We start from the raw sequence: 27,631 nt of genomic DNA, 5'->3' as shown, positions 1-27,631 counted from the left end.
GAAAAGAAGACAAAAACCCCCAGGGGGAAGGGCTGGGAGGAGCAGGGATGGGTGCAGGTCCCGCCCCGGGATTTGGGAACACTCACCGTGCACCTTGGGCACCTTGGCTTTCAGGTGGCGCTCGCACTTGGCCTTGGCCTTCAGCAGGAGGAAGATCTGCTCCTCCTTGGTGATGACATCGTCGGCATCCACCTGCAGGGAGGGCACAGCGAGGTCAGACCCCAGCCCCAAACCCTCGTCCGGAATTCCCTGAGAGCCCCTGCGGGGGTGTCCCAAGGAACGGCTCCTCCGTGGAATCCTCCCCCACGGATGTGGCGGAGGAAGCACAGGCCGGGGCTGATCCCATCGTGCACGTTCACACGTGGAGGGAGAAGTTTTGGGATGGAGCATCCCGGATTCCAGGGATGAGGCTGCTCTCCAGGAGGAAAACACTCCTAGAAAATAATTTAATGCCAAGGGCTCCTTCCTCGTAGCAATTACAACTTCCCACGCTGCTTCCTCCTCTGCACCCGGATTTCATCCACAGGCATCAGGCTCCATAAAATCCTGCCTGAATCCCAGGAATGTGTGGAGGGATCTGCCCCAGGCAGGGCTGGGGGCTGACAGCATCTCCCACCCTCTGCTCCAGGAGACTGCGGAGCCCCTGCCAGGGCCTGAAGGGGCTCCAGGAGAGCTGCAGAGGGACTGGGGACAAGGGCTGGAGGGACAGGACACAGGGAATGGCTCCCACTGCCAGAGGGCAGGGCTGGGTGGGAGACTGGGAAGGGATTCCTGGCTGGGAGGGTGGGGAGGGGCTGGGCTGGGAGTCCCAAAGCCCCTGGATCCCTGGAATGTCCAAGGCCAGGTTGGAGCAGTCTGGGACAGTGGGAGGCATCCCTGCCCATGGCAGGCATGGATGGGATGATCCTTAAGATCCCTTCCAACCCAAACCATTCCATGATTTCCCTGCGCTCCCCAAGCCATCTCTATCCCGAATCCAGGTCTCTTCTCTCCTTCCCAGTCCATTCCCTTTGCCAAGTCAGTAACAGGAACCAGGCGAGCGCCAATTAACTCCCGACAAAACCTCCCTCCAAACGACACAAGGAGGGTTAATGAATCCCAGCTCCCGAAGAACCCGGGATTCGATTTCCCAGCGGGCTCCCGGGGAGAGGAACGGGGGCAGGGGACACGCAGCTGCCGAGTTCAATCTGATAAGGGGCCGGGAGTCAAACGGGAGTTGGGTTTTCGTGTCCCTGGAACGAATCCAGGCTGAAAAACCCTGCACAAGCGGGAGCCGCTTCCAAACCGCGTCCACGTTAATGGGAACGGCTCCAGCCCTTCCCAGATGTTTGGCCTGTCCACATGGAAGGCACCATCCCTCATTTCAGCTTGGACTGGGAACAGAAGAGCGCGGGGTCGGCTCCCGCTGGCGTTCGGATCCGCGCAAAGCCGGAGCGATTCCGCCAAAGCTGGGGGAGTTAGGCTGGATTTAGAGGGATGGGACCTCAGGAATTCCAAGGGATTCATCCCAAGCACGCTCAGCCCTCGGCTCCTCTGGCTGTGCTTGGAGGGATGCACAGAAAACACATCCTCGTTCCCAGAAATAAAAGGGAAAAACCTCCACGGGCTGGGCCTGGAGCTGAGCAGAGACAGAGCTCCGAGCTCAGATCAGGTTCAATTTCCTAAACCTGCCTGATCCTTAAAAAAATCCACCAAAACCGACTCCACATTCCCTCCTCTCCTCCCCAAAAATGGCTTAAATGGTAAAAAAAATCCATTTTGGGCCTGACCTTGTGGGTTTCCCCTCCGTCAGAGGGGCTGAAATGCAAATGTAAATAAATTTATGGATTAAACCAGAGATTTTCGCTGAATCCTGGAGTTTGAAGACATCAGTTCTCAAAAGCTTTTGGGAAAACTATGGAATGGTGCTGGATAAATCCCACTGAACACCCAGGGAAAACCAGGCTGGGAGCTGGGAGCTGGGAACTTGGCATTCCCTCTATCCCAACCCCTCGGGGGACATCTGATGGAGCTTTAAAAGATCCCCAGGGATTGAGGATTATCCAGCCCTGGAATCCTCAGATTTGGGATCAAGGGGCAGCAGGTGGGACAGCACAAACACCCAGAGCTCAAAAACCTGGAGCACCTTTGGATCTTCCAGCTGCTGGAGGAATTTCAACTCCCTGACCGCACATTTTCCTGATTTTCCTTGGATTTTCCTGCCCTGGATCTCCTGGTTTTAAGGCAGAGCTTCCCTGCTTCTCTTCCCAGCCTGTCTGTCCAAAGTTAAAGGAATCCACAGGAATTCCTTGTGATAATTTCCTGATCTGAGGCACCTTTGGCTTGGGCTGGGCAAAGCTTTCCCTTGGAAAACAATCCCAACACCTGATCCTAAAAAAGCTGCCAGGGAAGGGCCTTGCTGAGGCCATTAGGAATCATCTGTGCCAATTTTTTGGGAATCTGGAGATTCCCAGGCAGCAAAAGAAGCGGCTTCACTTCCAGGGGTGCCCAGGTGGGGCTTCAGGATTTGGGAATGGGTGGGAAGTGCTGGGAATGAAGCAGCCGCTGCTTTGGAAGGGATTTGGATCCCTTTGGATGGGGGGAAAACAGGGATGGAGGTCCCAGGATGAGAGGTCCGTAGGGTACGGAGAAAGGAGGGAAATGAATCCCTAATTTGCAGGATTTGAGACTCAGATGAAGAGAACAAGGACTGGAAAATCCCGAGAAATCCCAACCAGGATCCAGAGCAAGATCAGACAAATGAACAAAGCCCAAATCCAGCAGGAGATGGGAAAATCCAGAGCCTGGATGCAAATCCTGGGGGCAGGAATGTCCCAAACTGCTGCTGCCCCAAAGCTGGGAGGTGACAGCCCTCGAATGTCACCTCTTCTCCTAAACTGGCACCTCCTGGAATTGGGCTAGGAGGGAATATTGGGCAAAAAAGGGATATTTCCATCAATATCCATGGATTTCCTCTCTTTTTAAGGTCACCTGTGCCATGCTGAGAATCCCCAAATCCACACTAATATCCGGGATTGGCTTCAGCTCATTTATTCCATGAGATCCCTGCACATTCTGCTCAGGACAGTGAAAAAGGAAATAAAAGGCACCGGGAATTTTTCATCCCAGTGAATCCCAGAGCCAATAGCTCCTCAAAATTCCCATATTCAACATTTCCCTCCTCTTTTATCAGATTCCCATGAGCCTTCACCCTTTCATCCCAAAAAATCTCTCATCCTGGTAAAACCCTTTAACCAACAGAAAGGAATAAATGTAGGACATATTTTTCCCAATAATCCCTGCCTTGATGAAAAACTGGGAATATCCAGGATGAGCTTTACCAACCTGAGCTCCTCTTACAGCCTTTACCTGCCCAGAGCAGCTGGAATTTATTCCAGCCTCAAACCAGCACCTGAAATAAATTGGATCAGCCTTTTTTGGGATTTCTTTCCTTCTCTCCCACTTTTTTTCCCATTATTTGGCCACTCAGGAGCACTGAGAAGGTTTTTTTGAGGAGGAATTTTTGCTGATGGGAATTCTGGGAGCAAGAGGAGTGTCCAAGGGAAGGCAGAAATTGTCCCAGACGGGTCCAGCTCCCAAATCCAGCTGTTTTGGAGGAAGAGCTCGAGGTTATCCTGTCCCTGCAGGCTTAATCCCTCTAGAAATCCCTCTAAAAGCTGCCAGCAAATCCCTTGAAACCAGCTTTCCCTAAATTTCCTCGGCAGAAATTCCTGCGCTGAGTTTCTTGGCATTCACTTCACCCCAGGAACAGCCTTATCCCGATCCTGATCCACAGGCTCAGCTTTTCAAACCTTTTAAAGAAAGATTTTCAAAATTTTTTTGAAATTTCAGGAATTTTCAAATCCCTGGATGGATTTGCAGGGTTCATTCCTGCCATCCCACCCCAGGAGCACCTGGAAGGGATGGAGGCTCCTCCCAGGGCTTCCCGCTTTTCCAACTGAATCCCACCTGCTCCTCTTGCTCAGTCACCCCCTTCTCCCTTCCCAGTGCTGGGTTTTGCTTGGAAATAAGAAGTTCCTCATGGGGAAAAAATCTGGGAATGTTGTTTTTCCCTCTCCTTGTCCGGAGAAAGCAGAAATGCCGAAGGGAAGGGATACAACAACTTTATCCTGAGGCTCTAAAATCCCTTTGGATCCATTTTCATCCCCTTTCCTTGCCCCTCTGGAGCCTGTGGGGTAGGGTGAGGATTCCTCTGGAATTCCTCTGGAATTTCCATTCCCTGGCTGATGTCCCAGCCATGAAAGCAAATCCCAAATGTCCCTGGGGAGGTCTCGGTCATCCTGGTTTATGGGAATAAATAATTCCTTGTTTTTGGGAATAACGGGATCCTTTCTGTGCCGCTTCCCTGGCAGCAGCTCAGGAAGCAGCTCCAGGCAAACAGATTTTTTGGGATTGAGGGCAAGGAATACTGGGATCTGCAGGGAGAGCGCCAGGGAATCGCTGGGAAGGGGAAAGGGGTGCAGGAGAAAGAAGGGAAAAGGGAAAACACCTCAGTTCTGGAAAGGTTTGGGTTGGAAGGGTCCTTAAGGATCATCCCATTCCAAACCTCGGGCAAGGATGTGTTCCACGATCCCGGGGTGCTCCAAACCCTGTCCAGCCTGACCTTGGACACTTCCAGGGATTGGGAATCCACCATTTGCATTCAGCACATGCCGTTTATCCAGGAGAACTTAGATTTGTGGTGCCTTTCCAAGAGATTCCCACTTTACCCTCTGGATCCTCCTCCATCCCACCGGGGTCCTGCACTCAGGGAAAGCTTCCCACTCATGGATGGAACTCTTCCCACTCATGAAATATTTCCCACTCATTGGAATATTTCCCACTCATGGAATATATCTCACTCACAGAATTCTTTCCACTCATGGAATATTTTCCATTCATGGAATATTTCCCACTCATGGAATATTACCATTCATGGAATATTTCCCACTCACAGAACTCTTCCCACTCATGGAATATTTCCCACTCATGGAATATTTCCCACTCATGGAATATTCCCATTCATGGAATATTCCCATTCATGGAATATTCCCATTCATGGAATACTTCCCACTCATGGAATATTTCCCACTCATGGAATATTCCCACTCATGGAATATTCCCACTCATGGAATATTTCCCACTCATGGAATATTTCCCACTCATGGAATATTCCCATTCATGGAATACTTCCCACTCATGGAATATTTCCCACTCGTGGAACTCTTCCCACTCATGGAATATTTCCCTCTCATGGAATGGTTCCCACTCATGGAATATTTCCAACTCATGGAATATTTCCCACTCATGGAATATTTTCCACTCATGGAATATTTCCCACTCACAGAACTCTTCCCACTCATGGAGTTCTTCCCACTCATGGAATGCTTCCCACTCATGGAATGCTTCCCCCTGGAGAAGTCCTCGTCCTCCTCCAGCCCAGCTTTTCGAGCCAAAAGGGACCTCTGGAGGTGACTCCAAGTCTCCCAAAGAAGCCGAGCCAGGATTTGGGATCACCTCTGACCCCTTGTCCTGCACCTCCCTGCTGCAGGTAAAAACCAGGAATATCCCACAAGAGGCAAAACATCCTCAGGATTCACCTGGGAATTCCGAGTGATCTTGTCTTACTGAACTCCAGACATTCAGATCCTGCACACCTCGGTGACTTCAAGCTCCCTAAGGAATTCCACCTGGGAATGTGAAAAGCAGATCCAGCCCTCCTGCCTCAGTTTCCTGCAGGCCCAGCAAAGCTTCTCCCCTTTCCCTGCCTTATCCCTTAGGACTATCCCAAAGTTTTTGGTCCGTCTGCCTCAGGAGGAGGGGAGGAAAAGATGGATTTGGGAGAAATTCCTGGAGAAGCAGGCAATTCTCCTCCCCTGGGACTGGGGGAGTTCTGCCTCCACCAGGAATGGGAAAAGAGCTCCTGCTCCCAAATTCCAGCCTTCCCACGGGAAAATTGTCCACAGGTTTGTCTGAAATTCCAATGCAGCTGCTCCAGGCCATGCTGGGATTGATTCCTTTTTTTTTTCCCCTTTTTTTCCCCCCCATTTTCCTGATTTTTCCTCCTTCCAAATCACCAACCCCTCACCTTCCAGCAGCCCTGACTGGGAATTCTTGGCTCAGGCAGCCCAGAAATTTCGGGAGAGAGGCAAAATCTTGGCACGACTTCCCTGCTGCAGCTTGGAAACCTGGGATAGCACAAATCCTTCAGGTCAGGGTAACCTGCTCCTTTCCCCGGAGCGTTTGTTCAGACATCCAGCTGCATCCTAATCCCAGCAATTCTCTTTCCTAGAGGGAGAGGAGCTCCCTGGAGCAGCTGTCCCTTCTCCCCTCCCTCTGGAGAAATGGAGCTGGAAGCAAAACCCTCCCTTCCCTCCCTTCCCATCTCTGATGTCCCTGCGGGGGCTTGGGGCGCTCTCCCAAGAGATTTGTGCCGGAATGATCAATCCCACATCCCTGCCCGCTGCCCTGGCAGGGATTTGGGATTGACTCCTGCCAGGCCACATCTGCTGGCGGAGTTGAACCACAGGAAAAGGCGGAATCCATGCCCCGGGAATGCCGTGCCAAGGGGCACAGCTTTGCCCAGCTTCCCACATTTTTGGCACAACCTCCTGGCGGTGCCCTTGCATTATCCTGTTGAGGCGTTACCCTAAGACCAGGAATAGTTTTTGTGATATATCAGGAAATTCCCTTTTCTCCACAAACTTTGACCAATCTTTGACCATTTGATGTAAGGAAGGCTGCGGGGCAGGCAGGGCTCTGCTCATTTTACTCATCTACTCCAATTATTCGTTCGCATTCCTCGTTAGCACTGGCAGAGGTGAGGTCTTAAGGCAGATGAGGAGGGCAGGGCCATCCTTGCATTGTCTCTCTGTCACATCTCTTAGGCCATCCACAAATGTCATTTATGGCTCTTTGCTTTATTTCATATTTATTTCATGCCATGCTGGCACGGCCAGGAGCCGCTCTTCATCCCGGTTCCCACCCCAGCCCCTCTTCATCCCGATTCCCACCCCCTCTCCCCCCTCTCCTTGCGGATTTGGGATGGACTCCTGCCAGGTCACGTCTGCCGGTGGGGTTGGACCACGGGGAGAGGCGGAATCCGCGCCCTGGGAATGCCGTGCCAGGGCTGTGGGGCTCCGCTGCTCCCGCGTGCCAGGAGCCGCAAGCGGGAGCAGGGAAACCTCAGGGAGCTCCCGGCGCCAGCAGCTGCTCCCTCGGGATCGTTCATGGATCGTGACACGCTGGGCAGCACGAGCAGGGGACACTGGGGACAGCAGGGACACGTTCCAGCATGGATTGGGCAGGGAATTCACAGAATCATAGAATCACAGAATTCACAGAATCACAGTAGTCTCAGAATTCACAGGATTCACAGGATTCACAGAATTCACAGAATTCACAGAACTCACAGAATCACAGAAGTCACAGAATCACAGAATCACAGAAGTCACAGAATTCACAGAATTCACAGAATCACAGAAGTCACAGAATTCACAGAATCACAGAAGTCACAGAAGTCACAGAATTCACAGAATTCACAGAATTCACAGAATCACAGAAGTCACAGAATCACAGAATCACAGAAGTCACAGAAGTCACAGAATTCACAGAATTCACAGAATTCACAGAATTCACAGAAGTCACAGAATCACAGAATCACAGAAGTCACAGAAGTCACAGAATTCACAGAATTCACAGAATTCACAGAATCACAGAATTCACAGAATTCACAGGATTCACAGAATTCACAGAATTCACAGAATTCATAGAATTCATAGAATTCACAGAATTCACAGAATCACAGAATCACAGAAGTCACAGAATTCACAGACTTCACAGAATTCACAGAATTCACAGAATCGCAGTAGTCTCAGAATTCACAGGATTCACAGAATTCACAGAATTCACAGAATTCATAGAATTCATAAAATTCACAGAATTCACAGAATCACAGAATCACAGAAGTCACAGAATTCACAGAAGTCACAGAATTCACAGGATTCACAGAATTCACAGAATCACAGTAGTCTCAGAATTCACAGGATTCACAGAATTCACAGAATCCCAGAATCACAGGATTCACAGAATTCACAGAATCCCAGAATCATAAAGAATTCACAGAATCCCAGAATCCCAGAATCCCAGAATTCACAGAATCACAGTAGTCTCAGAATTCACAGGATTCACAGAACTCACAGAATCACAAAATCATGAAATCACCAGGTTGGAAGAGACCTCCAAGATCATCGAGTCCAACCCATCCCCAACACCTCGACTAAACCATGGCACCAGTGCCACATCCAGTCCTTCCTTAAACACACCCAGGGATGGTGACTCCACCCCCTTCCTGGGCAGACCATTCCAGTATTTTATCACTCTTTCTGTGAAAATCTTTTTCTGATATCTATCCTGTATTTCCCTTGCTGCAGCTTGAGAAAAGCTCAGTTGTCCCTCAGGATGGGAGCTGCCGTGCTGGGGCTGGGGCTGTGCCCATCCAGTTACTCCAGTGAGCTCCATATCCCGGAAATTTGGAGGTCAGGGCGGGAAAAGAAGGATTTCCAGAGTGGGAAGGGGAGCTGCTGGCCTGGATATCACTCCAACAAGGCTGATGTTCCCCGGCCGAGGTCGGAGCATCGCCGCAGCCATGGGGAAGATCCTGGCTCTGGATTTATCCAGGCAGGAATCCCAGCCTCGTGCAGGGAATCACGTTTGGGAAAGGAGTTCTGGGTTTGCATGGGAGAGCCCAAACATCCAGCACCAGCCTGGAATGGTTTGGGTTGGAAGGGACCTCAAGGATCATCCAGTGCCACCCCTGCCATGGCAGGGACAATTCCCAATGTCCTAGGCTGCTCCAAGCCCTGTCCAACCTGGCCTTGGACACTTCCCGTCTCTTCAGATTCCCCCCTGACTCCAGCTCCTGGTTTCCATCCCTCTCTTGGAACCACAAATTCCTCAGTCTGGTCAATCCCTGAAGGTTTTTTATTTTTGCCTCCCTGTTGGATTTGCTGGGAAAATGCCCCGGATGTTTCCCTGTGGGACACGAGGCTGCAGGTGGTGATGCCTTTGCTCCATGAGTCAGCGCTCTCCCGACCCATCCCCAAATTCCAGGGGCCACCTCTGTCCCAGACTATCCACAAACACAGGGAAAGCCAGGCTTAGACAGATCTCCATGAAAAGCATGGAACAAACCACTGGGGTGAGGGAGGTGGTCAGAGGAAATAACACATCCTGGTGCTTAAACACAGAATCAGGGAATGGTTTGGGATGGAAAGGACCTTGAGGATGATCCCGTTCCACCCCTGCCATGGGCAGGGACACCTTCCATTATCCCAGGGTGCTCCAAGTCCTGTCCAGCCTGGCCTTGGGCACTGCCAGGATTCCAGGGGCAGCCACGGCTTCTCTGGGAATTTCATCCCATCTCCTCAGCACCCTCCCAGCCAGGAATTCTTTCCAATACCCCACCTAGCCCTTCCTCTATTCCCTCCACACTTGTCTTCCCAGTTGTAACTGTGTTTGGAATGATGCAAAACAGACCAGACAAGTCCAAAAGGCCCGAATCCTTTTAAAAAAATCCCATTTTGGGAGGATCCGGCTGATCCATGCAGATCCCACGGGAACTGGGCGCCTCGGGCTGTGTCCGTGCCAGCCCAGATCTGCTCAAAATATCCGTGATTTCTCTTCCTGAGGGGATGAGCTACGGCTGGGGAACCCCTCTGGCTCTGCAGCAGCACCCAGGCCCGTGGGCTGCCCCATTCCTTCATCCCAGAATATTCCCTGCACAAACCCCATCCCTGCCCTGCTGCCGGAGGAGTTCAATCCCGAGTGAAATCCCGAGCGGATCCAGGCAGCGTTTGGTTTGTTGGAGCCGGCGGTGCCTGGAGTGCCAGGAGTGATTTATCTCCTCCTAACCCAGACACGTAAACAGGGCCGTGAATCACTCCTTAAATCATTCCCTAAAAGTGCCTCTTTTCCCTGGGAGGCCGTAAAGGGAGCCTGGGATGAGCTCACAGGGAGCGGCTCCGCCACCCAAAGGGACGCGCTTGCCTTCCTCCCGCTGCTCTGCGCCCTCTCCGCGGGCCTTTCCCAGAACTCCCGTTCCCGGTGCCAATCCCCGGCTTTCCCCCCGTAAACTCGGGCTTTATAAAGTTAACAGCCCGGCTTAGGCAGGGACAGATGTTCCTGATAAGCCTCAGCCTCCTTAAAAGTGTCGCAACTGAGTTTTCCTTCCAAGCGCTGCCTGCCGCGGCCAAGAGCTTTGCGGTGGGGGATCATGGATCACCTGGCTGGAGCTGGGATTTATTTCCTTCTGCTGCTGCTTTCCCTAAAAAAAAAGCCACTCATTAATCACCAGCCTCTCCTGCAAGTGGTGGGGACCCCCCGCCTGGGATTCCATCACCTTTTCCAGGATGAGGGACGTGCTGATCCCTCCGGTGCAGCCAAAATTCCCGGCTACCCGTGACCTTTTCAGCACGGACAAAGGCTGACCCTCATGATTTATGGGAAGGAAAAAAAGAAAAAAAAAAAAAAAAAAAACCCAATAACCCCACACTAAAAATATCTCCCTGTGTTTCACCGTCCCGGCTGGAAGCTTTTCCAGAAATTCCCTTTGGATTCCAAAACAAGGCCGGTGCCCATCCACGAGCCCGTAAAACAAGTAATGAGTTTTTGTCCGGATGAAAACAGACTTTTTTTTGGGATGAGGCTGGCGCAGGGATTCCAACAAACAGTGCTCACATCCTGCTTTGGAGGCTCCACCTGGCTTGTCCACAAGAAAAAGAGGGGAAAAAAATTCCATTGGGATCACGGGGATGTTGGAGAGCTGGGAGAAGGCGAGGCTGGAGCAGGACTCGTGGAATGCCCCATCCCTGGAAGTGTCCAAGGGCAAGGCTTGGATCAGCTTGGGAGGGTCCCTGCCCATGGGGTGTTCAAGGTCCCTTCTGACTCAAACCCATCTGGAATTCCAGGACTCTGGGATCAGGATGACATTGAAATATTGGGAAAGGAAACCTGAACCACGCAGGTGCCTCCTGCACTTTCCCCCTGCAGGTGAACTGGGATTTTCCATCCAAAAACAAAAGAAGAAAAACTCTGGAAATCAGGATAGGAATAAGTTTTTATGGCTCTGGAAATCTCCCAGTCCTGCCATCAGGGAATATTCTCAATTGTGACTATTCCTGATTGGGGTTTTTGGACACAGCTGTAAAGATGCTGCCAGGAGCTCTGGGTGTGTGCTGGAAAGGGCCATTCCCTATTTTTCTTTTTTTTGGGAAACAAGATGCTTTTAAGTCATCCCCACCAGCCTAAGGCCTTGTTCTCCCTGGGTCTGGCTTAAGCCCCGATTCCCTGAGCTGAGCCTTCCCAGCCATCCCCGGGTGACCACCCCACAATTTTGGAGTCCCCTTGTTCCCTTGGGGCCCCTCCCTGCTCTGCCCATCCACAGCATCCCACAATCCCAACTTTCTGCCTCTGTCCGTGTTGTCTGGACTTTAGGCCGGACTATCCCAAAGCCGAGGCCACCTGGTCCTGCTGGCCTTTCCTCCCTGCTGAGCTTGGCTCATCCCACTTTCCTCGAACATCAGGGACACCCTGGCTCTGGGATTTCTCCCTGGGGTCGTTCCATCCCTGGGAGAGGAATCCTTCCAGGCGTTTCCTGCTGCAGATCTGGAGGTGTCCCTCAATCCATTGGTCATTCCCAGAACAGGCTGGCCCTGATTTAGTCACCTCAGGCCTGGCTGTCCCACATCAGGGAATCTGGGAATGGTTTGGGATGGAAGGGAACTTAAGGATCATCTATTCCCACCCCATCCATTCCCACCCATTCAATTCCTGCTATTCCAGGTTGCTCCCAGCCCTGTCCAACCTGGCTTTGGACGCTTGCAGGGATCCAGGGGCAGCCACAGCTTCTCTGGGAATTCCATCGCAGCCCCTCCCCACCCTCCCAGCCAGGAATCCGTTCCCCAAATCCAATCTCAGTCCACTCTCCATCTTAAAACCAAGGGAAAAAGGATATTTAAGCCTCACATTCCTGGCTTGGGTTTGGGGTTATCCAAACCCAGTCTGGGGCTCATAAAATCCCAACATCCACTGACACCTTCCCTTCGTGCTCCTCATCCCGGAGTTGGGAAATGCAGGGCTGCATTTTCCCCCCGGCCCTTGGTGCTATTTTCCAACCCCTGCCCCAGCAGGAATGACGCAAATCCCGGCAGCCATCCCCAGCCCCTCTGAGACACGGCAAAAAGACCTGGAATTCCGGCCGGTGGAAACCGAGCCGCCCCGCTGACGTCAGCTGGGCAAGGATCCCTTACTGAGAGCCCGCCCGAGAATCCCGCGGCCACAATCCGGGGTTTGTGTCCAGGAATATCCCGGCGGATCCGGCTCTCAGCACGTGCAGGTATCGCGTTACCCGCGCCCCAGCTGGAAACGCTCGGAGCAGCACTGGGAATTTCGGGGCACACCCAGGCCCGTGACTTTGGGATGATGAATTTACTCCTGTCTGGGCCTTAAATTTAGCGCAGACTCCTCTCCATACAAAAAAACCACCCCAAAATAGATGGGATGCCTCCCAAAAAAGAGACGGGGACCTCATCCGTGAGAAATGGGCTTTGTTCTGGAATAACGGCGGGAATTCCGTCTGGGGTTTTGTATCTCGGAATAGCTCACGCCAGCAGATCTGTGAGCAAACAATGGATGCAGGGAATTCCATTTTACCCCAGCCTGGACTCCGGATGCCTCGCTGGGTAATAAAACCTGGGGCAAGTTTGAACTTGGAGCCCTCAAGGTCACGAGCGGATCCATTTCTCTCCCCTCACTCCTGGGGCATTTTCCAGACTCTGGCCAGCCTAAATTCCTCAACTAAAAACCAGACTGGTTCCAAGTTTTCCAATATATTCCAAGCTTCTGGGAAGTTCCAGTTGCAAGGGCAGATCATGGCATGGTCAGGCTCAGAAGAGACCTTGAAGATGATCCATCTGCCAGCCCAGATGTGCACAAACTCTATCGAAATAAACCCAATTCTTTAGGGAATAAAATCTAAAAAATTCCCATTTTGGACTAATTAAAGATTCCTCAGGGTTGCGGTTTTTATTCAGGAGTTGGAGGTCGGAATATAAACATGGATGGAGGAGAGGGAGGGACGTTACACCACACATTTCCACAATGGAGTTTCTTCCGTATCTCCTAAAATGTGGAGTTCGACCCCTCTGGAGCCAGGAACTGGGGTCGGAAAAGCCCAGCTGGGTTCAGCTGAGCCAGGGCCTGTTTTCCTTGGGAGAATTCCCTGCAGGAACGCTGGTGTCCCTTGTCACCACCATGGGACACTCATGGCATCCCAGCTGTTCCTCGCGGGTGACGAATCCCAACTGGAAGTAACGAGCATGGAGAGAGGGCTTGGGAAGGAGAAGGGGAAAAGTGGCCTCTGGCACCTGGAGTCGGAACGAAAAGAGTGGGAAACCGCGTCTGTTAACATGGCCCCGGCAGCTCCAAAGGGCTTTAGGCCTGAGCCTTCCGCTAAGCCAGGCTTAGGGAAGCAGACGGAAGAGGGATGAAAGGAAAAGGCGGGAGGGGAGGGGGCTCAGGTTTCCCAGGACACAGGAGCTGGCTCAGGATCTTGGTGGGTTCCCAGCAGACCTGGGGGAAGTCCCTGCACCCCTTCAGCCACCCCTGGGCACAAACGGATCCTTTCCAATGGGAATTCAGATGGAAAACTGATCGCAGCATTCCCTCTAGGAAAACTGATCACAACATTCCTGCTAGGAAAGCCAATCACGACATTCCCTCTAGGAAAACTGATTGCAGCATTCCCTCTAGGAAAACTGATCACAACATTCCTGCTAGGAAAGCCGATCACGGCATTCCCGCTAGGAATACTGATCACGACATTCCTGCTAGGAAAGCCGATCACGACATTCCCTCTAGGAAAACTGATCGCAGCATTCCCGCTAGGAATACTGATCACAACATTCCCTCTAGGAAAATAAACTGATCGCAGAATTCCTGCTAGGAAAACTGATCACAACATTCCCGCGAGGAAAGCTGATCGTGGCATTCCCTCTAGGAAAACAAACTGATCACAGCATTCCCTCTAGGAAATCTGATTGCCACATTCCTGCTAGGAAAACGGATCTCAGCATTCCCTCTAGGAAAGCCGGTCACAGCATTCCCTCTAGGCACGGGTCCAAGAGAACTTTGCTTCCCCACACTGAATGTGGTGGGATTCAATCCATGCTGATGGATTTGGGCTTCCTTGGAGGTTCACAGCCCCTCACAGCTTCAGCCCATCCTGGGTGCATTCCCGTGGCCAGGAGCAGCCCCCTGGTGCCGGGAGAAATCCTGAGGCACTCGGGAAGAGTTTCCGGACAACCGGAAATGGCAGAAAAGTGATTCTACTTCCTGAATGTTCTCCCGAACTCCAAAGGATCCACTGAACTTGGGATCCATTCCTTTCCCACCTTTATGGCTCTGCTCCCTTCTCCCAGTTTTCTTCATCCCTGCTCTCCTCTCCCAATAAAGCTTCCCTTCCTTCCTGCCCTATTTCCTATTTCTCCGTGTCCCCAGCCATGGAGACATTCTTGAATCCAGTCTCAGGGACTGGAGAATCCCTTCCACTGCCTGGGGCTGCTTGGCGAGGGGATAATGGGATAAAGGGATAATGGGATGGGATGATGGGATGGGATGGGATAATGGGATGGGATAATGGGATGCGATAATGGGGTGCCATGGGATAATGGGATGGGATGGGACGGGACGGGATGGGACGGGACGGGACGGGACGGGATGGGACAAGATGGGATGGGATGGGATGGGATGGGATGGATGGGATGGGATGGGATGGGATGGGATGGGATGGGATGGGATGGGATGGGATGGGATGGGATGGGATGGGATGGGATGGGATGGGATGGGATGGGATGGGATGGGATGGGATGGGATGGGATGGGATGGCTCCCTCTGGGATTGGTGGCTGAGGATGGAATTGTGGCTCCCAAATGTCAGTTCTCCCTCTTTCCCAACAAACCACTCCCGGATTGTCCCAGCCTTGGAATTCCTCGCTCCAGGGTAGCTCTGAGCCCCCGGTGCTGCCCAAGCCTTGGGCAGAGCTCCGAGGCTCTGCAGCTCCAGGAGACGCTGTCCTTTAGAGCTCAGGGACCAGCTTTGGGCTGGAATTGCTCTGGCCCCACAGGAAACATTCCCAGAATCCAGCAAGACCCTGGCTGCTCTGTCCTGGCCCAGGGCAGCCAAAGGCAACCTTTGGAATGAGATCCCACCAGGGCAGCTCAATCCTCACGCTCTGGGGATGCAGGGGGAATTTCAGATCGTGGTGTGCAGCGCATCCACAGGAGCTGGAGAAGCGCAATCCAACGCCCTGAGGAACCAGGCGGCATTTCCCGGTTTGGGAACACAATATTCCGGAGTAAATTGGGATTTGGGCTTTAATTGCAGCCCGTGGAGGTCCAGGGGTTTTGTTTCCTTCCCCAAACCACCGCGGCCACGGCTGCGACGGCTCTGATCTCACCTCGCCTCCCACAGCCCCGAGATCGGGAGCTCACCGCGAGGGGCCGGCCGGGCTCCGTGGGATGAGTCAGCCCCTCTTGGAAAAGCCCACACTGGCTGCTGGGAAAGGCTGGATTTGAGCTAAGCTGGAGAAGCTGCGGCTGCCTCATCCGTGGGATTGTTCAAAGCCGGGCTGGACCGGGGTTTGGAGCAGCCTGGGATGGGGGAAGGTGTCCCTGCCCCTGGAATGGGGTGGAATTCCTGAATAAAACCCAGAATCCTGGGGAGCCTTTAATCAGTCCAAAAGTGGCATTTTAAAATTTCATTCCCTAGAGAAATTGGATTTATTTCATTAAGGTCTCTTCCAACCCAAATCCTTCAGGGATTCTACAAATCCTGATGGATTTCTCTCTAAGGGCAGGTGTGAACTTTTCCTCTTCCTGCTGGGCTTTGGGGTCAAAATCCAGAATTTCTAGAAAAACGCTGACAAAACCGTCCCTGGCCAGTTCAGTCACTCCCCACTGGGGCGAGGAAAAGCAGCCTGGAATTCCTGCCTGGATTAAGGAGGAATCCTCAAGGACGATCCGGAGGCATCCACACATTTTGGGTTTGGCTTTTCTTGTGACAGAAATAAACCAAAACAACATCCCAGCCTCCTCTGTGTCCCAAATAAACCCGACCGGCTCCCTCTGCGCCTCTGCCTGGCCCAGATCCTGCTTTTCCACACCTTTCCCAGAGGTTTCTGAAGGACAGGATTCCCAGTGCCATCCCCACGTGCTGTTCCCAATTCCAGCCCTTCCCTGTCCCTCCACGGCGTCTCCTGGGCAGCACCAAAGGTTCACTGAGCCGGGAATGTTGGACCTGGTAGGGATTTGGAGCTTGGAATGCGAGAATTGAGCGACCCTGGTGGGATCTCATTCCAAAGGCTGCCTTTGGCTGCCCTGGGCCAGGACAGAGCAGCCAGGGTCTTGCTGGATTCTGGGAATGTTTCCTGTGGGGCCAGAGCAATTCCAGCCCAAAGCTGGTCCCTGAGCTCTAAAGGACAGCGTCTCCTGGAGCTGCAGAGCCTCGGAGCTCTGCCCAAGGCTTGGGCAGCACCGGGGGCTCAGAGCCACCCTGGAGCGAGGAATTCCAAGGCTGGGACAATCTGGGAGTGGTTTTCTTGGGAAAGAGGGAGAAACGACACTTGGGTGCCACAATTCCATCTCCAAACAGCGATCTGGGGACCATTCCATTCCATTCCATTCCATTCCATTCCATTCCATTGTCCCATCCCATTATCCCATGGATCCCATCCCATTATCCCATCCCACTATCCCTTTATCCCGTTCCATTGCTGAGCAGCCCCAGGCAGTGGAAGGGATTGTCCAGTCCCTGACACTGGATGCAGGAATGTCTCCATGGCTGGGGACACGGAGAAATAGGAAATAGGGTGGGAAGGAAGGGAAGTTTTGGTGGGAGAGGAGAGCAGGGATGAAGAAAACTGGGAGAAGGGAGCAGAGCCATAAAGGTGGGAAAGGAATGGATCCCAAATTCAGTGGATCCTTTGGAGCTCGGGAGAACATTCAGGGAGCAGAATCTCTCCTCTGACACAGCCTCGTGGGATGAACTGGAGCATTTTCTTGCATTTTCCAGCTGGAATGAAACCAGCCCTGTGGCTGGAGAGGAGGAGCGTTTGGGAATCCAAATCAGGACGAGATGTGGAACGGGGAAAGAGGCAAATAAAGAAAGGGAGAGGCCAAATAAACAAGGAAAGTTCGGGACGGGGTTTGACCCCACGCCCTGACTCCGGAGTATCCCGGGAAGGCAGAGGATCCCTCACGGCTGCAGCTGGAACCTGGCACTTTTCCCAATTGGAAACAAATGGGCGCTGTCCCTTTTCCATTCCCTGGTTTTACAGCAGTTGGGAATTAGGCTGATGAGGAGTTTCCTTGCCAGCTCCGTCTATCCTGGGCTAATTACAGAGACTCTGCTAATTGTGGGACAAAACCTATGGAACCACAGCGTTCCTGCTCTGGGCTAATTACAGGGACTCTGCTAATTGTGGGACAAAACCTATGGAACCACAGCGTTCCTGCTCTGGGCTAATTACAGGGACTCTGCTAATTGTGGGACAAAACCTATGGAAGCACAGCGTTCCTGCTCTGGGCTAATTACAGGGACTCTGCTAATTGTGGGACAAAACCTATGGAAGCACAGCGTTCCTGCCCTGCGATTCCAGAGGGAATTGTACGGGGGAATCCACACTCCTCCTGCTCATCCCACCTCTCCCCTCCCTGGGTGGTTCTGCTCCTGAAAGGAAAATTAAAGAAGGGACCAGGCTGGGATCAGCATTCTGGGCTCTGGAGAAGACCCAGGGGCTGAGCCTGGCTTAGGGAATGCACAGCAGAGAGCTGGAAGGGGAGAATCCAGGGATTTGGGGAAGTGAGGAACAGCAGGGCTGGCTCTCCGTGGTGGAGAGGGGATCGGGAAATGTTGGATTCTCTGCTTGGATGGGGCTTGGAGCAGCCTGGGATAGTGGGAGCTGTCCCTGCCCGTGGCATGGGGTTGGAATGGGGTGGGATTTAAAGTCTTTCCATCCCGAACCACTCCAGGATTCCACGGCTCCACTCTGGAAATGGGATACAGGGAGCTCCTGTTAAATAATCCGGGAACACAAGGATGGCTGGGAAACACTGGGAGCTGTCCCCAAATCCCTGGAGATGGAGCCTGCAGGGGCAGGAGAAGGGGAAGGATCACTCCCAACAATTCTGGTATTCCTTTTCCTGAGCACCTGGGAATGTCCTCTATGAAATTAGGGCCTCAGGCTGGATGGAATTTTCATGGAATCACAGAACCTGAGCCTGGCTTGGGTTGGAAGGGACCTTAAAGCTCATCTTGTTCCACTTCCACCATCCCAGGCTGCTCCAGCCTGGCCTTGGGCACTGCCAGGGATCTGGGAATTCCAGCCCAGCTCTCCCCACATTCCCAGCCAGGAATCCCTTCCCGATATCCCATGCAAATCTCCCCTTTCCCAGCTGCAAACTGCTGCTCCTGGCCCTGTCCCTGCAGGGCGATCCCTCCCGGATCAGCTCCAGGACCATTCCCAAGGATCTCCCCAGGCCTGGCTCCCTCCACATCCCCCAGTTCATCCAGTATCCAGGAGCTGATGGGCCTGGAGATGCTGCCGGAGATCCCGGGTTGGAGCAGCTCTGCTCCCTCTCCCTTTGGACAAGAGACCGTTCCCGCACAGCAGAGGGATGCAGGAATTTCCCGGGATGCAGGAATTTTCCCGGGATGCAGGTATTTTCCTGGCTGCAGCCAACTCAGCGGGAAGCTCCGAGATATCTGCTGCCATCTACGGCCAATCCCAAATAGTGCAAAAAACCGGGAGAGACCCAGCTCTGGCTCCAGACTGGATTTTCCTGGGATGCTTGGAGAAGGCTGGGAATGGGGAATGGGGAATTTCCTTTTCCAGGGAAAACTTCCACCCCAGGATGCACAGGACGCTCAGAGCCCACCAGGGGCCGGTATGAAGTGCGGAGATGAGAGAGGAATTTCCCGGGATAATCTGGGATTGGGAACGAGGGGACGCACAGACACACCTGAAGGGTTTGGAAAACATTCCCTCCCTTTCCCATCCTTCTCCCTTCCTTTTTCCCGGTTTCTCCAGAGCAGATTCCTGGAAAACTCCCACTCCTGATGCTGTTCCACCAGCATTGCCCTGGGAATTTGCATCCCCTCATCCTGACCCCAATTCCAGGAGCAAGTGCCATGTGAGCAATGGGGATTTGGGATGGGAGCACCGGGGGCTTGGGATGGGAACAGCGGGGATTTGGGATGGGAGCACTGGGGGGATTTGGGATGAGCACCGAGATTTGGGAGCTGCGCAGGGAGCGGGCGGTGCTTCCCTCCCTCCGGCAGGGCAGGAGCGCATTCCCGGTGTGGAATTTCCCAGGAACCCCGAGCGCCGCTGTTTGTCCTGGCTGCATCCCGAGGCCCTGGAGCTCCTTCCCTGCTGGGATTGGGGATCCCCCTCTGGATGCTCCCGAGAGCTGGAGGCCATTCCCTTCCCGGGGAAGTGGGAACTCCTTTCCAGGGAAAGCTGAACCTTTCCGGCAGGAGGATTTGTGCTCTGCTTCATCCTAGAAATCCGGGAAACGGGAATGGGATCGGGTGGCAGGACAAGCTCCAGGGCCCCAGGGAAATGTCCCGTCCCTGCAGCTTCCATGGAAAAAGCTGGATCAAGGATCAAGCCGTAGGGAGAGACCGGCTCCTGCGCAGCTGAGCTCTCTTCCCATGGAAAATTCCCACGTATTCCCAGACTCCAGCCATCACTGGGATTTCCCCCTTTGCACAAATCCTACATGAACCCAAGAAGTTTATTTTGTGGATTCCCTCTCCCTGCTCCCGAGTTATCCCGGTTTTTAACTCGGCTCAGTTCCTTATTCCAAGGGAAAAGAATTTGGGATGTTGAGCCTGGGAAGGCACACAGAGCTCAGGCACAGCAGGGAAAAGCCACAGACCATCCCTGATCCACCGGGATACTTTGGGATCCTGCGTGGAATTCTGGACACAGCAATTCCTTTGGGAAGAGGAAGGGATGCCTGGGACTCCCCTGGGAAATCCAGGAATCAGCTTCCCCCGTCTCATCCCACCAGCCTGCCCTGATAATTCCGGCTCTGCAGGAATTATGGATGCAAAACCCTGCGGATGCTGAAATTTTATGGGAACAGATTCAGAGAGAAACAACCAAAGAATCCTGCTCGGGTCCCAAATTCCGTGGGAAAATAAAGCCGTGGGCAGGAAATCCCTGAACTTTGCTTTGGATTTGGAAAGGAAGCTTTCCGTTATCCTTGACCTGGGATTTGTTTCCGAAGCTCTTGGCCACCTACGGAGAGGAGTTTCCCCTCTCTGGAGAGGCGCAGCAGAAATATTTGGAATATTTCATGGGGCAGGGCTGGGAATTGGGGCGTTTTCCGGGTGTTTTGGGGGACAAAATTCCCGGTCCTCAACCAGTCCTGGCACAGCTTGAGGACGTTCCTGTCATTCCTTGGGAGCAGAGCCTGACTGCTCCCAGCTGGAAAACCAGAGGGTGGAGAAGATCCCTGAAATCCCAGAAACAAGGAAAACCCTGGGAATCTTCCAGGGAAGGCTTTGCCTGGCCTGCATTAAGGGCTTTGCAGGGTGATGCAAAGCAGCTGCAGCTCTGTCATTCCATGAAAAACCACCCGGGATGAGCCAAGCCTCACACGCGGGGCTGGGAATATCGAGAATGTGCTCCTCCAGGGATTGCACTGAGGGGTGCCCTCGGGATCCCGGGAATGCTGGAAGGGCCTGGCAGCTCCGGACTGGGAATTTGCAACCCCACGGAGCCGAGGCGGCTCTGGGGAGAGCAATTCCATGGTTAAAACTCCGGGAGTTACAAAACAAAGGGAAAGCGCTTTTGTTCCGCCTGGGAAAGGGAGGGTTTGTTGACAGCCCCGGGAACTCCTTCCAGCCAGGAATGCTCAGAGAATCCCCCAGAAGGGCTCATTCCAGAGGATCCTTTCCCCAGCGTTTCCCTGTCCTCCGGGATCGTCCCTGTGGGATGGAGACCTCGGCTCATCCCACCCTGCAGGCACCGCCAGCCTCTGGAAAACTTCCCGTGGTTTGTCCGGGACGGGCTCTTTGTGCTCGCCTTCCTCGGAGCACAGGGAATTGTCCGTGAGATCCTGATCAGTTTTCCATAGAATCCCGGAATTGTTTAGGTGGGAGAAGCCCCTCGACCAAGCCCAGCTCTGCCAAGGCCACCCCTGCCCCAAGTGCCACATCCTAAGTGCAGGGATGTTAAATCCACCTCTGCCCCGGGCAGCTGGGATAGGGCTGGACGGCCCATTCCAGGCAGGAATTTTCCCAATATCCCTCCCCTGAGGCCGTTCCCTCTCCTCCTGTCCCTGTTCCCTGGGAGCAGATCCCGATTTCCCCTCCAGAGGGTCCTTCCCAAGCTCCTTTTCTCCAGGAACATCCCTCATCCTCCTTTCCTGGGAATTTTCCTTCAGGCAGGAGGTAAAACTGGGCCGGGGGATTTTTGGGATGAGCTGTTGGAAACATGGATCTGTGGGAAGCACTGAGACCATTTTCCTAATTAAACCCAGGATCAGCCCTGCTTTAATTACTTTGATGAGGCTCTGGAGCTGAGACTCCCCCACCCCAATCCTTCCCAATATTCCCAATATTGTTCAAAGCCGGGCTGGACAGGGTTCGGAGCAGCCTGGGATGGTGGAAGGTGTCCCTGCCCTTGGAATGGGGTGGAATTCCTGAATAAAACCCAGAATCTTTCATCAGTCCAAAAGTGGCATTTTTAAATTCCATTCCCCACCATCCTCCCAGGAATCTTCTGACTTTTATCCCGATTCCTTCCCAGGGCTCTGAGGTCATCCCAGCCAATCCCTGAGGGATGGAGGAAGGGTTTTTCCCCCTCTCCTTTCATCTGCCGGGAGCTGGGATCATGTGTCCCCTTGATCTCCTGCAGCCCAGACGTCTCCTGTCTCCCCTCTCCTGGATCATGGATCACGGGATCCCGGGGCTCCAGGGCCGCCTCGGGACACGGCCCGGGGTGACCTCGGCCACAGGGATTTGATGGCAGCCACAGAATCCCAGGATTCTCCAAGGCTGCACCCAACAGCCGAGATTTCCCTGATGTGCTCTGGATGGAAGGGAGAGATCAAGATCTCCCAATGGAACTCATGTGGAAAAAACCAAAGGATCTGGGATTTTCCAGCCCTGGCTGCCCTCACGTTCTCAGGGAGGTTTCAAGGTGACTCCTTGTTGGAATCACTGAGAATTCCAGGCTTTCTGTGACCCCCAGGCAAACCCTGCATTGACCTGAGGCTTGGAAAAGGCTCCCAAAATGGAGTGACAGCGCTGGGATTGTGGGTGTGGAGTTTGGGTAGCAGTGTGTGACACCACAGGGTGGAAACTCAGAGTTTGAGGGTTTAGGATACAGTGATGGATATAAAGCAAGGTGGAGGGTTCAGGGCAGAGGCCAGTCCTGCTTTTTCACCTTCTCCTCCACGGCTCTGGGTGGGGTTTTGTGATGGGTAGAAAAATCCGCATTGTGGGCCAGGGGTGGTTGGTATTGGGTTAAAATAAAAATAATTTGGGCGTCATCTCTTAATTGGGTAATTAGCACTTAAATAACCTTGTAAAGAGACAGAGGCAGAGCCATTTTCTGCCTTGTTGCTGGAACTCACAACTCCTGAGACTGTGACATAGATAAGGATTGATAAACAGCTGAGTCCAAACACCAAAACTGCGACTCCCGAGCATTTGATCTCAGCTCAAACAAGAAGAAGAGAAGACAAAACCCCAACAACTTCTGGAGGGGTTTCTCCATCAATTCTTCCCCACCTCTGGCCATAGAGGGATTATGGGAGGAAATCCGGGCATGGAATGTGGGCCTGAATGTGAAACCATGGCCTGAGGAGGGAGGTTTGGTCCAGAGGGAGCCGGGAGCTGCCTCTCCTGAATATTCCCCAGGTTTTTCCATGGGGAATGAGGAGAACCAGGAGAGAATTGGGATAACACAACCCCAGACCCAGCTTTCCCTGCTCAGCCTGAAACAATATCCAGGAGCACTCTGGTGGAGGGGGAAAGCGAAAATGGGAATTTTTGGGAGGGATGTTCCATCCAAGAGCTTATTTCTCCTTGTAAATGAGGAGAACCAGGAGAGAAACTGGATAACACAACCCCAAATGCAGCTTTTCCTGCTCAGCTGACCAGGAATGTGAAAACAAATCCAGGAGTGCTCTGGTGCAGGGGGAACGGGAGAAACGGGAATTTTCGGGAGGGATATTACATCCAAGAGCTTCTGGAGGGATGTTTTTTCCACAGGGAACTGGGAGCTGCCTCTCCTGAATATTCCACAGGTTTTTCCATGGGAAATGGAAGAATCAGGGTAGAGAATTTAGGATAACACAGCCCCAAACCGATCTTTTCCTGCTCAGCCTGAAACAATATCCAGGAGCAGTCTCATGCAGAAGGAGAGTGGAAATGGGGATTTTCTGGGAGGGATATTCCATACAAGAGCTTCTGGAGGGATATTTTATCCAAGGGGAACTGGGAACTGCTTCTCCTGAATATTCTCCAGGTTTTTCCATGGGAAATGAGGAGAACCAGGAGAGAATTTGGGGGTAACACAAATCCAAACCCATCTTTTCCTGCTCAGCCTGAAACCACATCCCCCTGGTGCTGGGGGAAAGGGAAAATGGGAATTTTCCAGCAGCTGCGGAAGCCCTGGCGCTGCCGGGCCCGGTTCCTGTCCTAATGATCCCTCAAATCCATTAGCTGGGATTCCTTCCTGTCCTGGCTCATTTGCAGTGCAGACAGGGAGGGAGCAGAAAGCTTCCCTGGCTGGGCTCCATCCAGCCCAGGGACACGGAGTGCTCCCGAGGGAATTCCAGCCCTATCCTTGCTTTATTTCCCCTCAGATTCCTGCTGTGCCCCCGCTGCTGTCACGGCCCTGGGAGCAGCACTGGCATTCCCAAGTGCCATATCTGCCTGGAAGTTAAATCCCCCTGGGAATGGGGGCTCTGGCACTGCTTTTCCATGAGGAATATTCCTAATATCCAACCTGAACCTGATCACTGAGAATTCCAGCTCTAGCCATAATTTTTTTTGGGGAGATGTGGACCTTGTCTCACCACTGGCGTCTGTTAATGATGGATTTGGGAATTTTTATCCATCTTTCTCCAACCTCTCTGTGGCCAGAGGAGCCGAGCAGATTTTAATTTGTGCCTCCAGATGTTTCTGGGAATATTCCTGAGGTTGGACCAGCTGCTCTCCAGAATTCCATGAAAATGCAAGGAAATGGCAGGGATGTGCCATGATTTTCCCAGAAATTCCTGCTCAGCTGCTTTCCTTCTGATCTTAGGATTTCATTTACAGATAAATCCCTGGATTCTGGACGGGGGTTCTTTTCCTCCCCACCAAAAGCATTTTGGACGTTTGATCTCATGGAATTATCCAGGTTGGAGAAGACCCCGTTCAATCTGGGGTCACAATACCAGGGAGAGAAAGGAAGGATGAAATTCCCGCCCTGGCTGTGGCCCCAGAGGGATTTTTATCGGTACAAAAATGGGATTTCAGCGCGTTTGGAGCGGGAGCTGGAGCAAATTCCGCCCGATCCGGGGCAGGCCCGGCTCGGTCAACAGAGAGAGACAGACCCTGCTTGTGAGGGCGCTGCTCCCCTTCCGGGGGCTGCCCCGCTCCCCGACCACAGGCGGGAAAATCCCGGCTCCTGCTTTTCCAGAGGCTGCGGGGAGCGAGGTGTCGAGTGCTACCTGACGCTCCACGGCTTCCGCTGGGCCCCAGCCAGCCCTGCCTGCCCTGGGAAGGTTTCTTGGACACCCCGGGTGCCTCCGGATGACTCTGGGAAGGCCGAGGGATGAATGGAGCCTTCAGTGGGAAGAACTGGATCCTTCCCCAGGAGCTCCATGGATGAATTCCCGCCACATCTGGACATCCCAGGGAATCTCCTTCCTGGGGATGAACCGGGAACGGGGCAAATTCCAGCCAAGAGGAACCAGGAGCAGCTGGAGGAGGAGAAAGCAGCTTCCTAATGATCCTGATTGTCCTAGTTATCCTAATTAATTATCCTGATTGTCCTGCTGGGAGAGGCTCTCACAGCTCCTTGGAATATCTGGGCTGTTTAGCCCAGATGGTCCCTGCAATCCCAAGACAATAAGGAGAGATGGGATTTGGGATGGAGTTCCCGGCTGGGATGGGATTCCCAGAGCAGCTGTGGCTGCCCCTGGATCCCTGGCAGTGCCCAAGGCTGGATGGAGCTTGGAGCAGCCTGGGACAGTGGGAGGTGTCCCTGCCTTTGGGAATGGGATGAGCTTCAAGGTCCTTCCAACCCGAACCATTCCAGGATTTCCCAGTTCCTTTCGGCTCTGGAATTCCGGCTGTCCCCTTTATCCCCTTCAGGAGCTATTCTCGGAACCTTTTGGAATTTATTTCACTGCCCAAACCGCAGCTCCCGCTCTTTCCACAGGCGCGATTCCCAAATCCACCACAAAACCTCCGAACCTTCCCCCTGCGAGCGCCACAAACGCCACAAAAACCCCAAACACCAAACAAACCCGGCTCGTTCCCTGCCGAGGTGTTTCCAGGAGAATCCCGATTCCCGCACGCACAGATCCCCGCAGGAATTAAAATATGGATTTTTGGGATCTTTCTCATTGGCCTTGGCGCTACCCTCTACCCCACAGTGACCACCTGGCTAAGGTGGAAAAAAACCCCAGAAACCCAACAAAATAACAGCAAAAGAGCTTTTAATTCCAGGAATTCCTCCCCAGATATTTGGATATCTCCTCTGAGAGCTGCTTCCAGAGCGGGAATTGCTGAAGGACACATGGGAAGGAGGCAATAGGGTTTCCTTACTCCCTTTCCCCTTTAAGGAAATGGGGAATGTCGGGATTGTGGGCGCTCAGTCCTTTCTCTGCCATGTTCCAGGAGAGGTTTTCCTCCAGCCTCGACTTCCAGAGTTATTTATGGAGAGGTACAAAATTCCCAACTAAAATTTACCTGCCCTGGCAACAGGAAGAAGCTGGAGAAGAATTCCAGGAGTGCCAGAACGAAGGGACAGCAAGGAAAAGAAATCAAGAAAAGCTGAGCAAGCAGGTTAAACACAGGCAGGGAGTGCTCCCATCCCGGAATCCTGGAGCAGAGCTGGGAAATCCATGGAAAGTATTTCCTTTCCTTTCCTTTCCTTTCCTTTCCTTTCCTTTCCTTTCCTTTCCTTTTCCTTCTTCCTTTCCTTTCCTTTCCTTTCCTTTCCTTTCTTCCTTTCCTTTCCTTTCCTTTCCTTTCCTTTCCTTTCCTTTCCTTTCCTTTCCTTTCCTTTCCTTTCCTTTCCTTTCCTTTCCTTTCCTTTCCTTTCCTTTCCTTTCCTTTCCTTTCCTTTCCTTTCCTTTCCTTTCCTTTCCTTTCCTTTCCTTTCCTTTCCTTTCCTTTCCTTTCCTTTCCTTTCCTTTCCTTTCCTTTCCTTTCCTTTCCTTTCCTTTCCTTTCCTTTCCTTTCCTTTCCTTTCTTTCCTTTCCTTTCCTTTCCTTTCCTTTCCTTTCCTCTTCCATTCAGAATTGTCCCTCATATCCCAGCTGCATCCAGGACATTCCCTATATCCTAGCTGCATCCAGGCACATCCAGGATTTTCCTCATATCCAGGCACATCCGGGATATTCCTCATATCCCAACTGCATCCAGGCCCTTCCAGGACATCCCTCATATCCTGAGCACATTCAGGACATCCCTCGTATCCCAGCTCCGGGATCTCCCTCTTCTCCTGAATCCAGCCAGGCAGCTCCAGGGTATCCCTCATATCCCAGTTCCAGCCAGGCAGCTCCGGCATTCCCTCATCTCCCAAATCCAGCTGATCACCTCTGGGATCCCACTCATCTCCTCAATCCAACCACTCAGCTCCCGAATTCCCTCATCTCTTCACTCCGGCCGATCTGTTCCGGCATTCCCTCCTCTCCTCCTCCATCCAGCAGCTCCGGAATTCCCTCCTCTCCTCCTTTTTCTGGGAAGGAAGCAGAGATGCTGCTCCCGGAGCTCAGGGGAGGCCTGGGATAAGGCAGGAGAGGAGAAAAGCTGGATTGGCTTTTCCACGGGACATTACAGGAAGGAGAAGGAAAATCCCTGGAGAGAAAAATCCCGGCTGTGACCCATGGGAGAAGCCAAATCCAGCATCCACATGAGAGAGCATCGCAATGGGATATCCACAAATATCCCAGCGGGAATGTCGGCATTCCTGTTCCCCAGGGATCCAGGGGCCTTTGTTCCCTCAGGGACACAGGGCTCTCCTGCGGGTTTGGCCTGGACACATCCAGGCTCGGAGGGAGATCCCAGATCCGGCAATCCCGGCCTTTCCGGGCAGAGCGGAGCCAGGGCAGTTCCAGCGTCCCTCCCTGTCCCCTGGACTCAGGAATATCCCGCTCCAGGGCTGCTTCCATCCCCATTCCCGGCTTTCCTGCAGGGCACGGGCCCAGGGATCTCCTGGGATGCTGCAGTGCCCGGAGTGCTGGAGGATAAACCCAGGCCATGAAGGGATTAAATCGTGGAATGATGGAATAACCTGGCTTGGAAGGGACATTTAAAGGCAGCTTTATCCATCCCCTCTGGAATGAGCAGGAAAATC

The 27,631-nt window shown here is 52.9% G+C and overlaps 1 protein-coding gene across 1 annotated transcript in view; it reads right to left on the bottom strand.

The window, feature by feature from the left end:
• Positions 1-27,631, bottom strand: part of PTH1R (parathyroid hormone 1 receptor) — an 81,871-nt gene that overhangs the window by 48,877 nt on the left and 5,363 nt on the right. Inside the window, exon 2 of the mRNA XM_063417507.1 lies at positions 87-192. Within this exon, the coding sequence (XP_063273577.1) occupies positions 87-192 (106 nt within the window). The remainder of the gene's footprint in view (positions 1-86; positions 193-27,631) is intronic.

The sequence above is a fragment of the Prinia subflava genome, chromosome 1 (assembly GCF_021018805.1).
Source record: "Prinia subflava isolate CZ2003 ecotype Zambia chromosome 1, Cam_Psub_1.2, whole genome shotgun sequence".
Taxonomy (NCBI): domain Eukaryota; kingdom Metazoa; phylum Chordata; class Aves; order Passeriformes; family Cisticolidae; genus Prinia; species Prinia subflava.
Note: the sequence above shows the minus strand (reverse complement) of the source record. Positions and strands in the feature narration are given on the sequence as shown.